This window comes from Oncorhynchus gorbuscha, linkage group LG16, assembly GCF_021184085.1.
Source record: "Oncorhynchus gorbuscha isolate QuinsamMale2020 ecotype Even-year linkage group LG16, OgorEven_v1.0, whole genome shotgun sequence".
Lineage (NCBI taxonomy): Eukaryota > Metazoa > Chordata > Actinopteri > Salmoniformes > Salmonidae > Oncorhynchus > Oncorhynchus gorbuscha.
Window position 1 is genome coordinate 62,524,678 of NC_060188.1, and position 15,734 is coordinate 62,540,411.

General features: G+C 44.1%; 1 protein-coding gene across 8 annotated transcripts in view; it reads right to left on the bottom strand.

Moving 5' to 3' along the window:
- LOC123998616 (active breakpoint cluster region-related protein-like) overlaps window positions 1-15,734 on the bottom strand; it is a 263,562-nt gene that overhangs the window by 23,896 nt on the left and 223,932 nt on the right. The window contains exon 1 of one of the 8 annotated variants that reach the window (XM_046303647.1): window positions 1,521-2,140. The exons of the other annotated variants lie outside the window; for them this stretch is intronic. Within the exon in view, the coding sequence (XP_046159603.1) occupies window positions 1,521-1,721 (201 nt within the window). The 5' untranslated portion in view covers window positions 1,722-2,140. Of the gene's footprint in view, window positions 1-1,520; window positions 2,141-15,734 lie in introns of those variants that run through there. 8 annotated transcript variants of the gene reach the window in all.

The following is a 15,734-nucleotide window of genomic DNA, read 5'->3' on the forward strand; positions in this document are numbered from 1 at the left end:
ACAGCAGCTGTGTGTGTACGCGTGTTGGGCATGCGTGTGTGTGCATTCCCCAGACAGAGGAGTCAGTCCAACTTGAAAGAGTAGTCAGCTGGACCATTCCTCTCCTCAGCCTGGCACTCTGGTGACAGTAACTGCCATGTCTAATTAGAAAGGAATGTGCCCTAATGAGTCTCAGCCCGGGTTCTCAGGTGCCCTAATGAGTCTCAGCCCGGGTTCCCAGGTGCCCTAATGAGTCTCACACCGGGTTCCCAGGTGCCCTAATGAGTCTCAGCCCGGGTTCCCAGGTGCCCTAATGAGTCTCACACCGGGTTCCCAGGTGCCCTAATGAGTCTCAGCCCGGGTTCCCAGGTGCCCTAATGAGTCTCAGCCCGGGTTCCCAGGTGCCCTAATGAGTCTCAGCCCGGGTTCCCAGGTGCCCTAATGAGTCTCAGCCCGGGTTCCCAGGTGCCCTAATGAGTCTCAGCCCGGGTTCCCAGATGCCCTAATGAATCTCAGCCCGGGTTCCCAGGTTCCCTAATGAGTCTCAGCCCGGGTTCCCATGTGCCCTAATGAGTCTCAGCCCGGGTTCCCAGGTTCCCTAATGAGTCTCAGCCCGGGTTCCCAGGTGCCCTAATGAGTCTCACCCGGGTTCCCAGGTGCCCTAATGAGTCTCACCCAGAGTTCCCAGGTGCCCTAATGAGTCTCAACCCGGGTTCCCAGGAGCCCTAATGAGTCTCAACCCGGGTTCCCAGGAGCCCTGCTGAAAGGATCGTTAGCCATATCCAACCTCTACCAATAAAACACATTCTTGGTATAGGGTGCCCTTAGCAAGCTGATCCTAGATCTGTGTCTATCCCCAACATCCTCACCTCAACCATTAGGGGGGAAATGCAATACTGGCTTAGATCAGTGTCTAGGGGTAAAACTTCTCAGAACAGAACAGCAGAGGGAGCAATCTCAGACTCTCAGCTACACCAAAACACCCCTGATAACATAAACAGATCTGTTATCACACAGAGAGGTCTATCATCATGCCCATTCACTGGCTTTGCACTGAGGGGGCAAAAAGAGCAGAGTGGTAGATGTGGAAGGAGGATGAGAGGGTGATAAAGTGGTGGGAGGGGTGTAGTGTGTAAAATCACTGTGGCATCTCACACACACGCAGTACTCAGGGCAATAACACTGTAGCTCCGCAACAGTAAATTATCCCTTGTACCTAAATCATTCATTTAATGCATTTCACTACCAGTCTGTCATCTAATAGCATCAGCACAAAGCAGAGAGGCAGTGCGTTAGCTGAAGCTACAGTACGAGTTTGGTGTACATTTCACCCCAGTGCAGTGAAGTACACAGAGAGACCTTGTCAGTCCCGTAAGACCATAGAAAGAGGTAGAAAGGGATGACAACAAACACAGAGAGAAAGAGGGAGTAAAGAGAGCAAAAAAAGATTCGCAATGACAGAGAAAGAAAACCGTGACTAAGCTGATAAAAGGAGAATGAGAGAAAATAACAAAAAGGAGGAAAATAAATTAAGTAGGGACCTTTTGTCTGAGGAGCTTGCTGCGTACGCGACCCCATAGCTTAGCCCCGGTGTTGGTGTGCCTCCTGATGGCTGAGGAGGGGGTTTGAGGCTGCTGAAGCTGCTGCTGGTTGTTCTGCTGCTGGTCCACCACACAGCAGTGCTGCTCCAGCCGCTCACACACTGTGTTCAGGTTCATGTCAGACACCAGGACTTCCGTCATCCTACCTGAGACTGTGTGCTGAGACGTCTGGCCCACAAGGGGTTAATATGAACTAACTAACAGGGAGTAAAATCTCAAAGGTATCCACTTCCCGAGTGGTCAGATCCAGCACTGTCCATAAAAACCTCACGTCTAAGGTTGGGGATTTTCTTCTAAATGTTGAGACGAAAAAAAGGTCTCCCTCAGTTGATGTTCATTTAAGAAAACAAGGTTAAAATGTCAGTTTCAAATGTAAGATGAGGCAATAAGGAAGGCACAAGGTATGACGGGCAGCTTCAGTCCGTGAGAACAGAGAATCCTGAGATGGTTTTCAGTCTTCTTCTAAAGCCGGAGAATTTCACACTGATCCCTCTCTGGGATGTCAAGACTATTCCACACTGTGCTTCTGCCAGCATCTCCACGGCTCACAATCTGATTTCCAGTAACGGAAACAGAGACACGGAGCACAGTGCGAGGGCGAGAGAGAGAGAGAGAGAGGAGGGATGGTGGGAGAGAGAGAGAGGGGGGGGGGGCTGCTGCCGTCACCAGCCCTGTTTCTCCAGATGTGAGAACACACCAACAAACTGAGAAAAAGAAAGAGATTAAGAAAGAAAGAACTACAGAGAGCGAAAGATGACAAACCCTGTTGTGTGCCTTTCCTTTTAGCCTTCATGCATGTTATCATTTCCCACAACTGGTAACCAATCAAGGAAGTGAGTAAAAGAGGGGAAGTAAGGAATGTGAGGGAGAGAGAGAAGAGGGCAACGTGACTGAGACAAGAGGTTTATTTAGACCCCATCTGAACTGGGACCACATTTCAGCTACATGTAATGGAATCTCAAAGAACAATATGACATTTTCACTGCTGATTTGAAGGGTGAAAAAAGGTACTAAATGGTTCTCACACTGACACACCCTCTCGTAATCTGACAAGCACATATTTTTCCTCCATGCCTTCCATCCTCCACTCTCTCACCCCCCATCTCTCCCTCTTTCTCCTCCCCCCTTTTCTCTTCAGCTCTCTCCCTGTGTGCATGTTGCCATGCGTCTTCTCCAGATTACTTCTCCTCCACGCTCCACTGAGTCCTCTGCCCATTATGTGTGTGTGTGTGTGTGTGTGTGTGTGTAAGAGTGGGATTCCTCCAGCCCCTCTCCCCTGCCCCTGTCCATAGGGAGATGCAGAGCTAATTGACCCCCAGTGTTTCCACTACGCTAGTTAACCCCTTACCCCCACCACCCTCAGCCGTCCAGACACATATCAGGGAATCATTCATATGGGTCTTTCTATAAACTAGGCTACCAGATTTCAAAAATGGAAAACTTGTTACAGCTGTTGATAAGTCGTTGATAATAATCTGCTATTTTTTTACCATAAAGGGAGATCATAGCTATATTCAATAAAATTCACAAGTTGATTTAAAACCCTTTATCACGGTTGTCTTGACAGATTTCTCCAAAAACGTGTGACATAAAACATTGCATTTTTGTCAGTTGTTGTTATATCCTATATTAAGCATTAATCAGTTCAATCAGACATTGAACTTGAACCCTGTAAGAATCCTGTATAGAGAGCTCAGAAATGCTGTGTAAGTCCATAACGTGTTGTGTTACATGGTGGAAACAGTTTTCATAGACACACAAATAATAAATGAGATTGAAAAATTGAATACTTCTAACTGAAAGTGTCACCTTACCTTGATACTTAAAACCTAAATCATTAATGTGGTTCTTCAATAATTATGCATAATACCTGGATGCACAGTTGGTGCTGAACTGTTTAATTACACTGATATTTTCACACATCATCATCTGATCGAGGGAGGAATTCTCCAAATGACAGCCAAGTGAGAAACAGCTGTTGTGTTAGTGCATGCAATGCAACAACAGCCCAAGTATTGGGAAAAAAGGGTTTTGCGAGGTATGTCCAGAATATGTTGCTCTCTCACAGTGGGGATTTTATCAGTGAAATCCTGGTGCATCAACAAAAAAAGCCCCTACACAACACTAAACAATACATTAATTGCATTATAGCGGTGCTCATAAACTGTTAGGGCCTACATAAAGGAGTCCCAACAGCATTCCCAACACCTTACCACTGCTACACCTGGCTATCAGCAGAGCCTTGTCTGGCAGAAAAACTGTTCATTCAACCTCATTTGCTGCCTTTTAAAACAATATAGCTGACATGGCTGACTTGCTTAAACAAATGTGGTTTCTACTGACAATTGAGATGTGCAAACTATGGCAAAAGCGGACAAGCGGATAAGAGGCAATCCATAATTTCAATTAAGACATTAATGAGAGAGCTAGGATGGATGTGGTCAATATAAATATTTGTTTAGCACTTTGAAATGTACAGCAACAGAATTCAAAACATGGGCCATTCTTACACCAAGTCAGAACCATAGGTTAAATAAAGGGAGCATATAAGCAGACAATGAAAGCTCTTCCAATATTCAATGATTACATTTCTCTATATAAAAGGTTATAGGCTACATGTGCACCACCAAGTCAGAACATTAGGTCAAAATTAAGAGGGAAAAATAGATCAAATTATTTGGGTGAGGCACATGGGCTACTAACAGCTTACTACACATAAACTTAGTATTACTTTCTTAGCGACAGTATACATACCTCTCTGGCATATTACATCATTTATGAGGCAGCATACAATACATTTCTGGACTCACTTTGTTGTGAGTGACAGAACACTGAGCCAATTACGGCGCAACTAGAGAACATTACCAACCCCTACGCTCTGTATTTTCCTCTGGCTGCCCCACCACCACAGAAAGAACTGAGCTGGGCTGAAACACCTGCATTTTGGATCTGCCTTATTCAAGAAAGCAAAAAAGAGACCATGTTTGTCTGCTGCTTTATTAACTCAATGATATATATTTTCTTTACATTGTTTGCCAAAATAACATGCATAACACGTAACCCCCAAAAAAAAAAAAAAAAAAAAACGTAGACAAATGTGGGGCTCAAAACAGGCTCTGAAAGACAGGTCGCCACTCCTCATTCATTATGCCGGTGGAGACAGTTGTGCCTGGATCCACTTTGGATCTACTATCCCAGCTTGATCTGCTGTTGTCTGCTTGATTTACAGTAGGGTTTTGGATTTAACAGCAAAGGCATCAGGGTAATTAGTTTATGTTTTCATGTTTTTGTGCCTTGGATTGGTCTCTTGTGCGCAAATGTATAGGATAGATTAATGCACCACACCCAACGCTCTTCCTATGATTTATTCTGATATAATGAGAAATTACATACCTTAGTGGGCTTATTGACAATATGATCTGGTAATAAATACATTTTGGTTTCCATGTTACACCTGCAATTTTAAACAATAAAAGGGACTTGAAGTAGCTTATTGGAACTTGGAGCTCAGAAATTCAAGTACTGGAAAAGACCTATTTCCTCATTTTGATGCTTGAAAATACCTTGTAATTATTGTAGCCAATTTAAGTTTTCCTGCTCCCGTATACTTATCTGTGATTTCAGTTTTCATACGTTTTTGTGAGAGATGTGGCAACTTTCATTTGTTTCCCTCTGCTTCAATTGAATGGTGTTGCGCTACTCTGTTGAGGTAAAACCATGTGTGATTATTATGTGGACGACAACATCTAATGTTGGCTTCAATTTGTCTTTCCATACAAATCCTTCCATTAAAAAAAGGAACCTGGTTTTTGGCCACTTTCTCATTATAAAAACGGCAATGGTAAGATGAATGATACCACTATTCATGGCTTTATTATGCATGAATCCAATTGATTTAATCAGGCAATGTCCACATTAATCACCACATATTTTAGAATGTAATAATCATTTGAACATCAATGCCCCCCAAAAAAGCATAATTAAAGTGGTACTAGCCTACTTTTCTTCTACACTTTCTGCATGCTTAAAAAAAAACAATGATAACATTAAGGTCCTTTAACATTACAATTAAGTGCTTGAAAACGTTCCTGAAAGCCCTTGAATTTGACTTGCCAATGTCTGTATGAGCCCTGAGGATGTATAGTCCTAGACCTGTGTTGTATAAGTGGAGTTATGGGCCAACTTGCATATATTACCTTTTATTCCCCTAAGTACACATGTGGAAATGATTAAAAATATTTTTGTTGTTGTTTCAAACCATTTTAAAATGTTGATCCCAATGTCACACATTGGCCCCATTATTTATAGAAAGACTCATATACAATATATTAAATCCAGCCACTCTGGAGACTACTACAGTGAATCAGAATCTACTCTCAGAAAGCACAACTGGGGATACACAGTCAGACATGGATGATGGATGAATAGTTATGCTGCAAGCTTTGAAAGGGAATAGTATATTGTAGAATGAATGGATCGATCCAGGAAAGCCATGCTTGTCATGATTTATCTGGTTCCATATCTTTTCTCCATTGATTTCTATGAAGGAGAAAAGGAGAACGGCGGAAGGCTGCATTTCATAGCGTAACAGAGACAGATGGTCTCCTCTCCACAACAGTAGTTATGTATGGTCATACAGACGCCCTATGCACTCCATACTGAGATCTTCAGAGTCATGGGAAGGGAACACAGAGAGGGTACCAGGCAGATAACACACATGTCATATATGAAAGGAGGAATGCATGCATTGATTGCACAAATACACACAGTAAGATGAGAATCATTCCAGTGTTTTACTTGCTATATTGTATATTGTACTTTGCCACCATGGCCTTTACCTCCCTTCTCACCTCCTTTGCTCACATTGTATATAGACTTGTTTATACTGTATTATTGACTGTATGTTTGTTTTACTCCATGTGTAACTCTGTGTCGTTGTATCTGTCGAACTGCTTTGCTTTGCTTTATCTTGGCCAGGTCGCAATTGTAAATGAGAACTTGTTCTCAACTTGCCTACCTGGTTAAATAAAGGTGAAATAAAAAAATAAAAAATTCTGAAGAGAATCAGAATAGGTTCTTCCCACAGCCATTATGCCTAGAGACCCATCAGTTTGGTCAAAGCAAGACAAAATCAAAACAAATGTAAGCCAAAAGGCAAGGAGAAGATAGGCCAACTACTCGGTTCAGTACAGTACTCGATCACTGGTAATTCCATTCAAACTCATGTTCCCTCTCTTAACAACTCTTATCACAAGTTAAACAAAGCCAGTCAATGTTGTCAGCCTTCAGCCTGGACTCAATATGATGTCATACATGACCGTGACAGGCCATGGGGGTTACGTGAATGACATCGTGTAATGATAATAATAAAACTGTGTTCAGATAGGAGGTAGTTAGCACCCTTAACTGTGAGTACGTGCGCGTGTTCGGTCTATCTGTGCTTCGGACAGATGGGACTAACTTCTCCTCTCTGCCTGGCTCTTTGCTGTTTTCAATCAGGGGGCTGACCTAACTCAGGATTATAAGCATGAAACATGTATACAGTCTGGTGCATCATTTCTTGGAAAGAATGGGAACCATATATAATTATACATATATATTTTTGGTGATTAAGGGAGTCCCTAGTCACTTGCATTTTTTGGGGAAGACAACTATGGCACAGCACGAGGCATAGAAACAACATGAACTTCTCAGCGACACTGCTAGATAGTAATGCAAGATTCCACTGTATATTCAATGAAAACCAAAACAATTCACTGAATCATTCCTCATATTCACAATGTATTGGCAGAGAGTTAAACACCGAATGAGTTTGACCTGAATCCATCATGGTTGCAATCAACCGTGTCCTCCCACTGTGAATGAATAGCAATGAGCCTTTAAAAAGATTTGTCAGTTCTAGCAGGAAGTCTCCACCTCAGTCAACTGGAACAATAAGCTCCCATTAAATCCCAGTTATACTGGAAGACATACTGGGAGCACTAGAGTCAACTGGCTGTTCGTGTTCCACTGCTTCTCTTTCAACTGTCAACTGTCTCTTCTTCCCTCTGATCAGCCAGACAGCAACAACAACAAAAGGCAATGCATCAGCACCTCTTCCTCTCTTTTAGAGGATGTCTAGTTAGCCGTTACCCCTGCATTGTCTCAAAGGCTTCTTTTGTCTTTGTGTTTACTGTACTTCAATGGGAAGTCACCGTCTAAGAGCGATGATGAGAGATTCTATCTTCTTTAAATTCATTTAAAGTATCTGAAGAAAGCTTGGGTTAATTTCCTCTACTGTTAAGGAGTGTTTCTGTTATAAAGGCTGGGGTGTACATATACAAATAGGATGATAGAATAGCTTTCTGTGTCCATCAGATGATATAGAATAGAATGGATAGAATAGAACATGTAGGTGTTTGTTTATCTGTGTGTTTGACAGTGTTGTCTCCCACCACACAGCTTCAGTATAAGGAACATGGGGCTGAGGGGAGAGCAGATCAATTCATCAACATTGCAGCAACACTCTTTCTTGGAGATTGACAGTTCAGTTAGTCCATCACTCCAAATTAAAATGACTTGACACGCACAAACACGCAGAACTTCACTCAACAGTACCCAAACACACATACTCCTACTTCCCGAAACCTATTCAACCCCCCCCTCCCTCCCTCCAGTATTTCCTCATGGCTTATTTATGGAGTTAATGACATGTCTACATCATCTATGCTGCATGATGTAGGATATGCTGAGATCCTGCTTTGGCAGAATCACACACACACACACACTTGCGAGGTTGTAGATGCACGCACAAACACTATAATGATGTCAGGTCCTGGAATGTGTGTAAAGCTTTGCTTGGAGAGAGGGAGAGACAGTCACTTTACCCCTACCTACCTACGCAATTACCTGGACTAACCTGTACCCCCGCACATTGACATAGTACCAGTACCCCTGTAAATAATAACAATGTTATTGTTATTTATTGTAAAGAAAATAATAATCTTGCTTTAGTAGATTTTTCTTATTCTTTTCTTATTATATAAAAATATTTACTTACTTAAAAAAATCTGCATTGTTGGTTAAGGCCTTACAAGTAAGCATTTCACAGTAAGGTCTACCTACACCTGTTGAATTCACCACATCTGACAATAAAAGTTTGATTTGACAGAAAGTGAGAGGGGGGAGCGAGAATGAGAGAGCAAGAAAGAGAGAGAAGAAAATAGGAGAGAGAAAGAGAACAAAAAAGTGGGAGTATACAATATGTTTGGCCATTGCTAGATATAATCCGTACACCTGACAGGTGTGGTATATCAAAAAGCTGATTAAACAGCATGATCATTACACAGATGCACCTTGTGCTGGGGACAAAAGGCCACTCCAAAATGTGCAGTTGTGTCACACAACAATGCCACAGAAGTCTCAAGTTTTGAGGGAGCGTGCAATTGGCATGCTGACTGCAGGAATGTTCACCAGAGCTGTTGCCAGAGAATTCAATGTTAATTTCTCTACCACAAGCTGCATCCGTCATTTGAGAGAATTTGGCAGTACATTTTTATTAATTTGATTTTTATTTATTTCACCTTTATTTAATCAGGTAGGCCAGTTGAGAACATGTTCTCATTTACAACTGCGACCTGGCTAAGATGGAGCAAAGCAGTGCGACACAGACAGAGTTATACATGGGATATACAAACGTACAGTCAATAACACAATATAAAAATCTATTTACAGTGTGTGCAAATGTAGTAAGATTAGGGAGGTAAGGCAATAAATAGACCATAGTGGCGAAATAATTACAATTTAGCAATTAAGCACTGGAGTGATAGACGTGCAAAAGATGAATGTGCAAGTAGAGATCCTGGGGTGCAAATGACCAAAAAATAACATGGGGATGTGGTGGGCAATTTACAGATGGGCTATGTAAAGGTGCTGCTCTGTCAGCTGATGCTTAAAGTTAGTGAGGGAGATAAGTATCCAGCTTCAGTGATTTTTCCCATTTCCAGTCATTGGCCGCAGAGAACTGGAAGGAGGCCAAATGAGGAGTTGCTTTGGGGGTGACCTGAGAAATATACCTGCTGGAGCACATGCTGCTATGGTGACCAGTGAGCGGAGATAAGGCGGGGCTTTACCTAGCAAAGACTTATAGATGACCTGGAGCCAGTGGGTTTGGTGACGAATATGTAGTGAGGGCCAGCCAACGAGAGCTTATAGGTCACAATGGTGGGTAGTATATGGGGCTTTGGTGACAAAAAGGATGGCACTGTGATAGACTACATCCAGTTTTCTGAGTAGAGTGTTGGAGGCTATTTTGTAAATTACATCACCGAAGTCAAGGATCGGTAGGATAGTCAGTTTTACAAGGGTATGTTTGGCAGCATGAGTGAAGGATGCTTTGATGAGAAATAGGAAGCCAATTATAGATTTAATTTTGGATTGGAGATGTTTAACATGAGTCTGGAAGGAGAGTTTACAGTCCAACCAGACACCTAGGTATTTGTAGTTGTCCACATATTCCAAGTCAGAACCGTCCAGATGCTAGACGGGCGGGTGGTTGGGGGCAGTGATCAGTTGAAGAGCATGCATTTAGTTTTACTTGCATTTAAGAGCAGTTGGAGGCCACGGAAGGAGAGTTGTATGGCATTGAAGCACTTCTGGAGGTTAGATAACACAGTGTCCAAATAAGGGCCAGAAGTATACAGAATGGTGTCGTCTGCGTAGAGGTGGATCAGAGAATCACCAACAGCAAGAGCGACGTCATTGATGTATACAGAGAAAAGAGTCGGCCCGAGAATTGAACCCTGTGGCACCTCCGGCCCTCCGATTTGACAAACTGAACTCACACCGCACCCACCCGCCCGACTAGCATCACTACTCTGGACGGTTCTGATTTAGAATATGTGGACAACTACAAATACCTAGGTGTCTGGCTAGACTGCTAGACCATGTGTATGGCGACATGTACAGTAGGCGACCGGTTTGCTCATGTCAACGTTGTGAACAGAGTGCCACATGGCGGCGGTGGAGTTATGCTATGGACAGGCAGAAGCTACAGACAACAAACTGCATTTTATTGATGGCAATTTGAATGCACAGAGATACCGTGACGAGATCCTGAGGCCCATTGTCGTGCCATTCATTCACCGCCATTGCCTCATGTTTCAGCATGATAATGCACAGCCCCATGTCGCTAGGATCTGTACACAATTCCTGGAAGCTGCGTACTCGAGACATGTCACCCGTTGAACATGTTTGGGATGCTCTGGATTGACGTGTACGACAGCGTGCTCCAGTTCCTTCCAATATCCAGCAACTTAGCACAGCCATTGAAAAGGACTGGGACAACATTCCACAGGCCATAATCAGCAGCCTCATCAACTCTATGCGAAGGCGATGTGTTTCGATGCATGAGGCAAATGCTGGTCACACTAGACACTGACTGGTTTTCTGATCCGCGCCCCTACCTTTTTTAAGGTATCTGTGACCAACAGATATATATCTGAATTCCCAGTCATGTGAAATCCATAGATTAGAGCCTAATATATATATTTTTTATATTGACTGATTTCCTCTCATGAACTGTAAGTCAGTAAAATCTTTGTTGCATGTTGCGTTTATATTTTTGTTCAGTATAGACAACCAGTGTGGCACAGTTAGCCTCCCAGCCCTCTATAAAGACTTCTCCATTATCGAGCGGCTCCATAAGAGACAGATAGGCTCAGCCCAGGACGCAACTCAGTCCTACCTGCGATTCTTCACTGTACACTTGACTTTCAAAACATTATTTCCAAACGTGTGTGAAGTGCCCTTAAACAACCCTGGACTGTTTTGTGAATTAGCATTCATTGAGTCATTCCATTGGCAAGAACAGCTTGGATTCCAATATGAAGAATCTCGTTCTAGAGTAGAAACCAAACATGAGGGCTTTGAACTGACACCCACCGGCAACATGAACCGACACACTTTTACAGCTGGACAGTGTTTCCTCCAACACATTGGTGCGGCTGGCTTCCAGATTAAGCGAGCAGTGTGTCAAGAAGCAGTGCAGCTTGGCAGGGTCGTGCTTCAGAGGACGCATGGCTTTCGATAGACGCCTCTCCCGAGTCCGTAGAGTTGCAGCGATGAGACAAGACTAACTACCAATTGGATACCACGAAATAAATAAAATACAATTCCAGGTCAAACCATCCTAGAGAATAATATTGTAGTTAGTGCATCCATCACAGACATAGCAGAAGAGGCATTCCCTTTAACCAGATTATGAAATACATGTGACAAATGAAAACACAGGATCATAACTCATGATGATGTCTAATGAAAGTGGAGACGCTTTGGGGTTATAAAGATTCCTCGTAAAAAAATGACGAACTACACTGGATTCATCTATGGGTCATTGTGAGGTGTGTGTGATGTACTGTGTGCATGGAATGGGTGGGGCTATGGGCAGTGGTGGAGGCCTATGATTGGTGGTTGTGACAGCCTGGTAATACAGATAGCCATAAGCCATATCCTTGGCGGATAATTCAATCAGCTTTAATTCTCCAGTAGCATGGCCACCCGCCTCTATAAATATCACTCCTAAATTACCCCCCTCTGCCATTTTCCCTCCTTCCTATCTTGCCTCGCTCTTTTACTAAAACTGTACGGGGGGGGGGGGGGGGGGGGTATACCGCTGTGCTGCTCAGAATCACAATGGAATGACAGCTGGGTGTTGCAGGGAGGGGCGAGGGTAAGGTGTGTGTGTGTGAGTGTACACATACATGCAGGCTCAGTATGTGTGTGTCTGAGTTCATGATGTGCGTGACCATGTGTCAGGTCTTTCATGTGAGGGGGAGCCCAGGGTGAGAAGCTGACAGCCCAGAGGGGGGTCTTCCCTGGCTGAGCCCTCCTGCTTTCATGTGAGTGGACCGGGGGCAGAACTCAGATTAAACACTATCATCACTACAGACTCTTAGAACAAAAGGAGACAGGGGTTCATCATTATCATAGAGCACTCACTGTCTCTGAGAGTGGATGGATGGGAAACAGAGATGTGAGGGAAGAGAGGGATGGAAAGGTTGGTTGGGAAGAGGGGGGGCATAGGGAAGCGTGTCAGGGGGGTTGCGTCCTGTGTCTGTTCACAACCCTGACTGAACAACCCACTGGGGGGAGCTCACCTTCAACCACGACGTTGCCATGGAGACGATAGTTGCACTAGTGCACGTACGGGGCTCTCTTAGATCAATACGGTGCTGCTGCAGCGAAACGCCACATGGACCAGTGGTGGGGTGACGGAATCGTACTGATGCAAGACCCGAGCTAGAGGCGGTAACGAGGAGCAGTAGCTAACGATCTCTGTGCCAGTCTGGCTGACAAACCTCCTGCTGCATATACAGAACGACTGTAGCATAGCCAGTTCTCCCTTACCCAGGAGAGATGGCTGAACAGCATAATGAACATGGAAGATCATCTTTAATTCATAGGATGTGCTGGTGATGGTGCTTGGCTGTTCTCTAGTTTCAGAGCTCTCCAGGAAAGGCAGTGTTACTGGGGGATGCTGTGGACTCTCGGTGTGCTGGCTACTGTGGGGGAGTGCTCAGTCATGCTCAGTTAAAGTGGAGCAGGTAGGCTAGCCATTTTGGGGGGTTTATTGGTAGAAGTCAGGCGACAGGTAGCCTAGCGGTAAAGAGTGTTGGGCCAGTAACCGAAAGGTCGCTGGTTCGAATCCCAGAGAGGAATAGGTGAAAAATCTGCCAATGTGCACTTGAGCAAGGCACTTCACACTAATTCCTCCTGTAAGTTGCTATGGATAAGAGCGTCTGCTAAATTTCTAAAATGTAAATGAAAAAATGTGTAGCACTACATAATATATACATACGTACATGCATACAAACGGTGTTCCCCTGAATCTCAGTGGTTTGTTACCCACAGACCAGGCAGGGGACATGGATGGGAACAACTCACTGACACAGAAGGAAGGAAACCTGAGAGAAACGACTCTAGATTTGTGATCTAGATTTAATGTGTGGTCGTCATGGGTTTAGTGGAGCATAAGGTCACCAGGTAGAACTCAGAATACTGGCCAAAACAATATGATCATTTCATCATCTCCAACTAAAACGTCAATCACAAGAAAATAAATGAACCCAGGTGAATTTAGCCAAGCTTTTAAAAAGATACCGACAGCCTTTATGGTGATTACATTCCTGCCTCTGTCCCTTGTGTTCGAAACATTGAGTCTTTGGTAATAGAAAAGATATGAAGCAGTCAGGACCTCTGCCCTTTGACCGACTCCTGAAATGAGATGGAGATCTGAGTGGAGTTCCACCTGTTTAAATAATTCAGTCAGTCGGTCGGCCGGCCGGTCGGTCGGCCGGTCGGCCGGTCGGTCGGCCGGTCGGTCGGCCGGTCGGTCGGTCGGACAGTCAGTCGGACAGTCAGTCGGACAGTCAGTCGGACAGTCAGTCGGACAGTCAGTCGGACAGTCAGTCGGACAGTCAGTCGGACAGTCAGTCGGACAGTCAGTCGGACAGTCAGTCGGACGGTCAGTCGGACGGTCAGTCGGTCGGACAGTCGGTCGGACAGTCGGTCGGACAGTCGGTCGGACAGTCAGTCGGACAGTCAGTCAGTCGGACAGTCAGTCAGTCGGACAGTCAGTCAGTTGGACAGTCAGTCGGACAGTCAGTCGGACAGTCAGTCGGACAGTCAGTCGGACAGTCAGTCGGACAGTCAGTCAGTAGGCTGTGTGTTAGGCCTCAGCTGCAGCCATAACCACCACAAACAGCTGGAGAGGTGATGGTGTGAGAGGAGGAGGGAGGGAAGGAAAATATGTCTCAAAAAAAGAATGTGGTACTGCTAAACCTTAAAGAGAGGAGAGCAAGGTCACAAAAATGTCTCTATATAACTCTAGTTCAAAGGTTAAAGAGAAGCTAAAAACCTCATCATCATTGGCAATGCCCACCATTAAACAAATCATGGTAAGGTCAGTTCCGCTTCACAATGTGTAAAAGCCATCAGTTCCAGGCTGTGTGAAACAAACATATATTTCCAGGTGAGACTAACAGAGGAATATCAATAACCACAATAACCAATAACCACTAAAACAGCCCTCCTGATGTAGCCATACATCCAGCCAACCTTCTACTTTAACATTCCACGAACCCAGGAAGCAAAAGCAATCCTCCAGATTTGTAGCTCCACACTGAGCCTGACACTATAACCTATAACCCAGCCTGAACCATTATGGCATCCATCTGATGCTGAGTAGCAGTCCTGGTGACCTTGGTCCTGTGGTGCTGTCTATCTTGGCCTTGCCTCTCTGAGCTGTTCTTCCAATATAAACACAGATCAGGTTACTAGTGTTGGGAGAAGGCAGATATTGGCAGCAGGCTGTATGATAATCATGTTGCTGAAGCAGCATGTTATTCACCCCATGAAGACAGTTGAATACTTCAGAGGAACTGCAGAGGACGTAAGAATGAATTATTCAAAATAGTCACGCAAGAGTACATTAAATCTCAACAAACCACTTTCAAGTCCATTAATAAGCTAAAATCCCACTTGTAATTTTGAGTATCAAAATGGGATATCTTCTCCTTTCCCTCTCCTTCCTCCTATTCACAGTGAGGAATGTGGTCAGTGATTCCTGGCCTTTCTCCAGCCCCACCATTATCTCTCCTCCCAGTATTATGGTCAAAAGCCTGCAGCAGTTCTATCTACTCTACATCTATACTCCATTCAAGGATGCCAACTCTCTCTGCTCTGTAGGGCACTTTCTCGCCACACTCCTCAAAATCCTCAACATCTATTACACAACACACTACATCCTTCAATGTTCTCTGTGTATCTGAAATAGACTTTAGTACAGTGAAAGTGCCCCCACACCCACTCAGCTCTTTAAAGTAGCAAATACCCACTCTAATCATGTGAACTGAATAACATTGTTCCTGCCGGGTGCTTAGCTTAAGAGTATATTCAGATGAATTCAGCACGACAAGTTTGTTACGCAAGAGAGGGGGTGCTTCAAGCAGGGAAATGTAGCGCAGAGTGAGTGTCTGAAAGACGCACAAGGGAGAGAAAAGTTTGCAATGTTTTTGGGATAATAGTTATTAAAAAATGTAATCAAATGTTATTGGTCACATGCGCCAAATACAACAGGTGTGGTGGACTTTACTAACGAGCCTGTTCCCAACAACG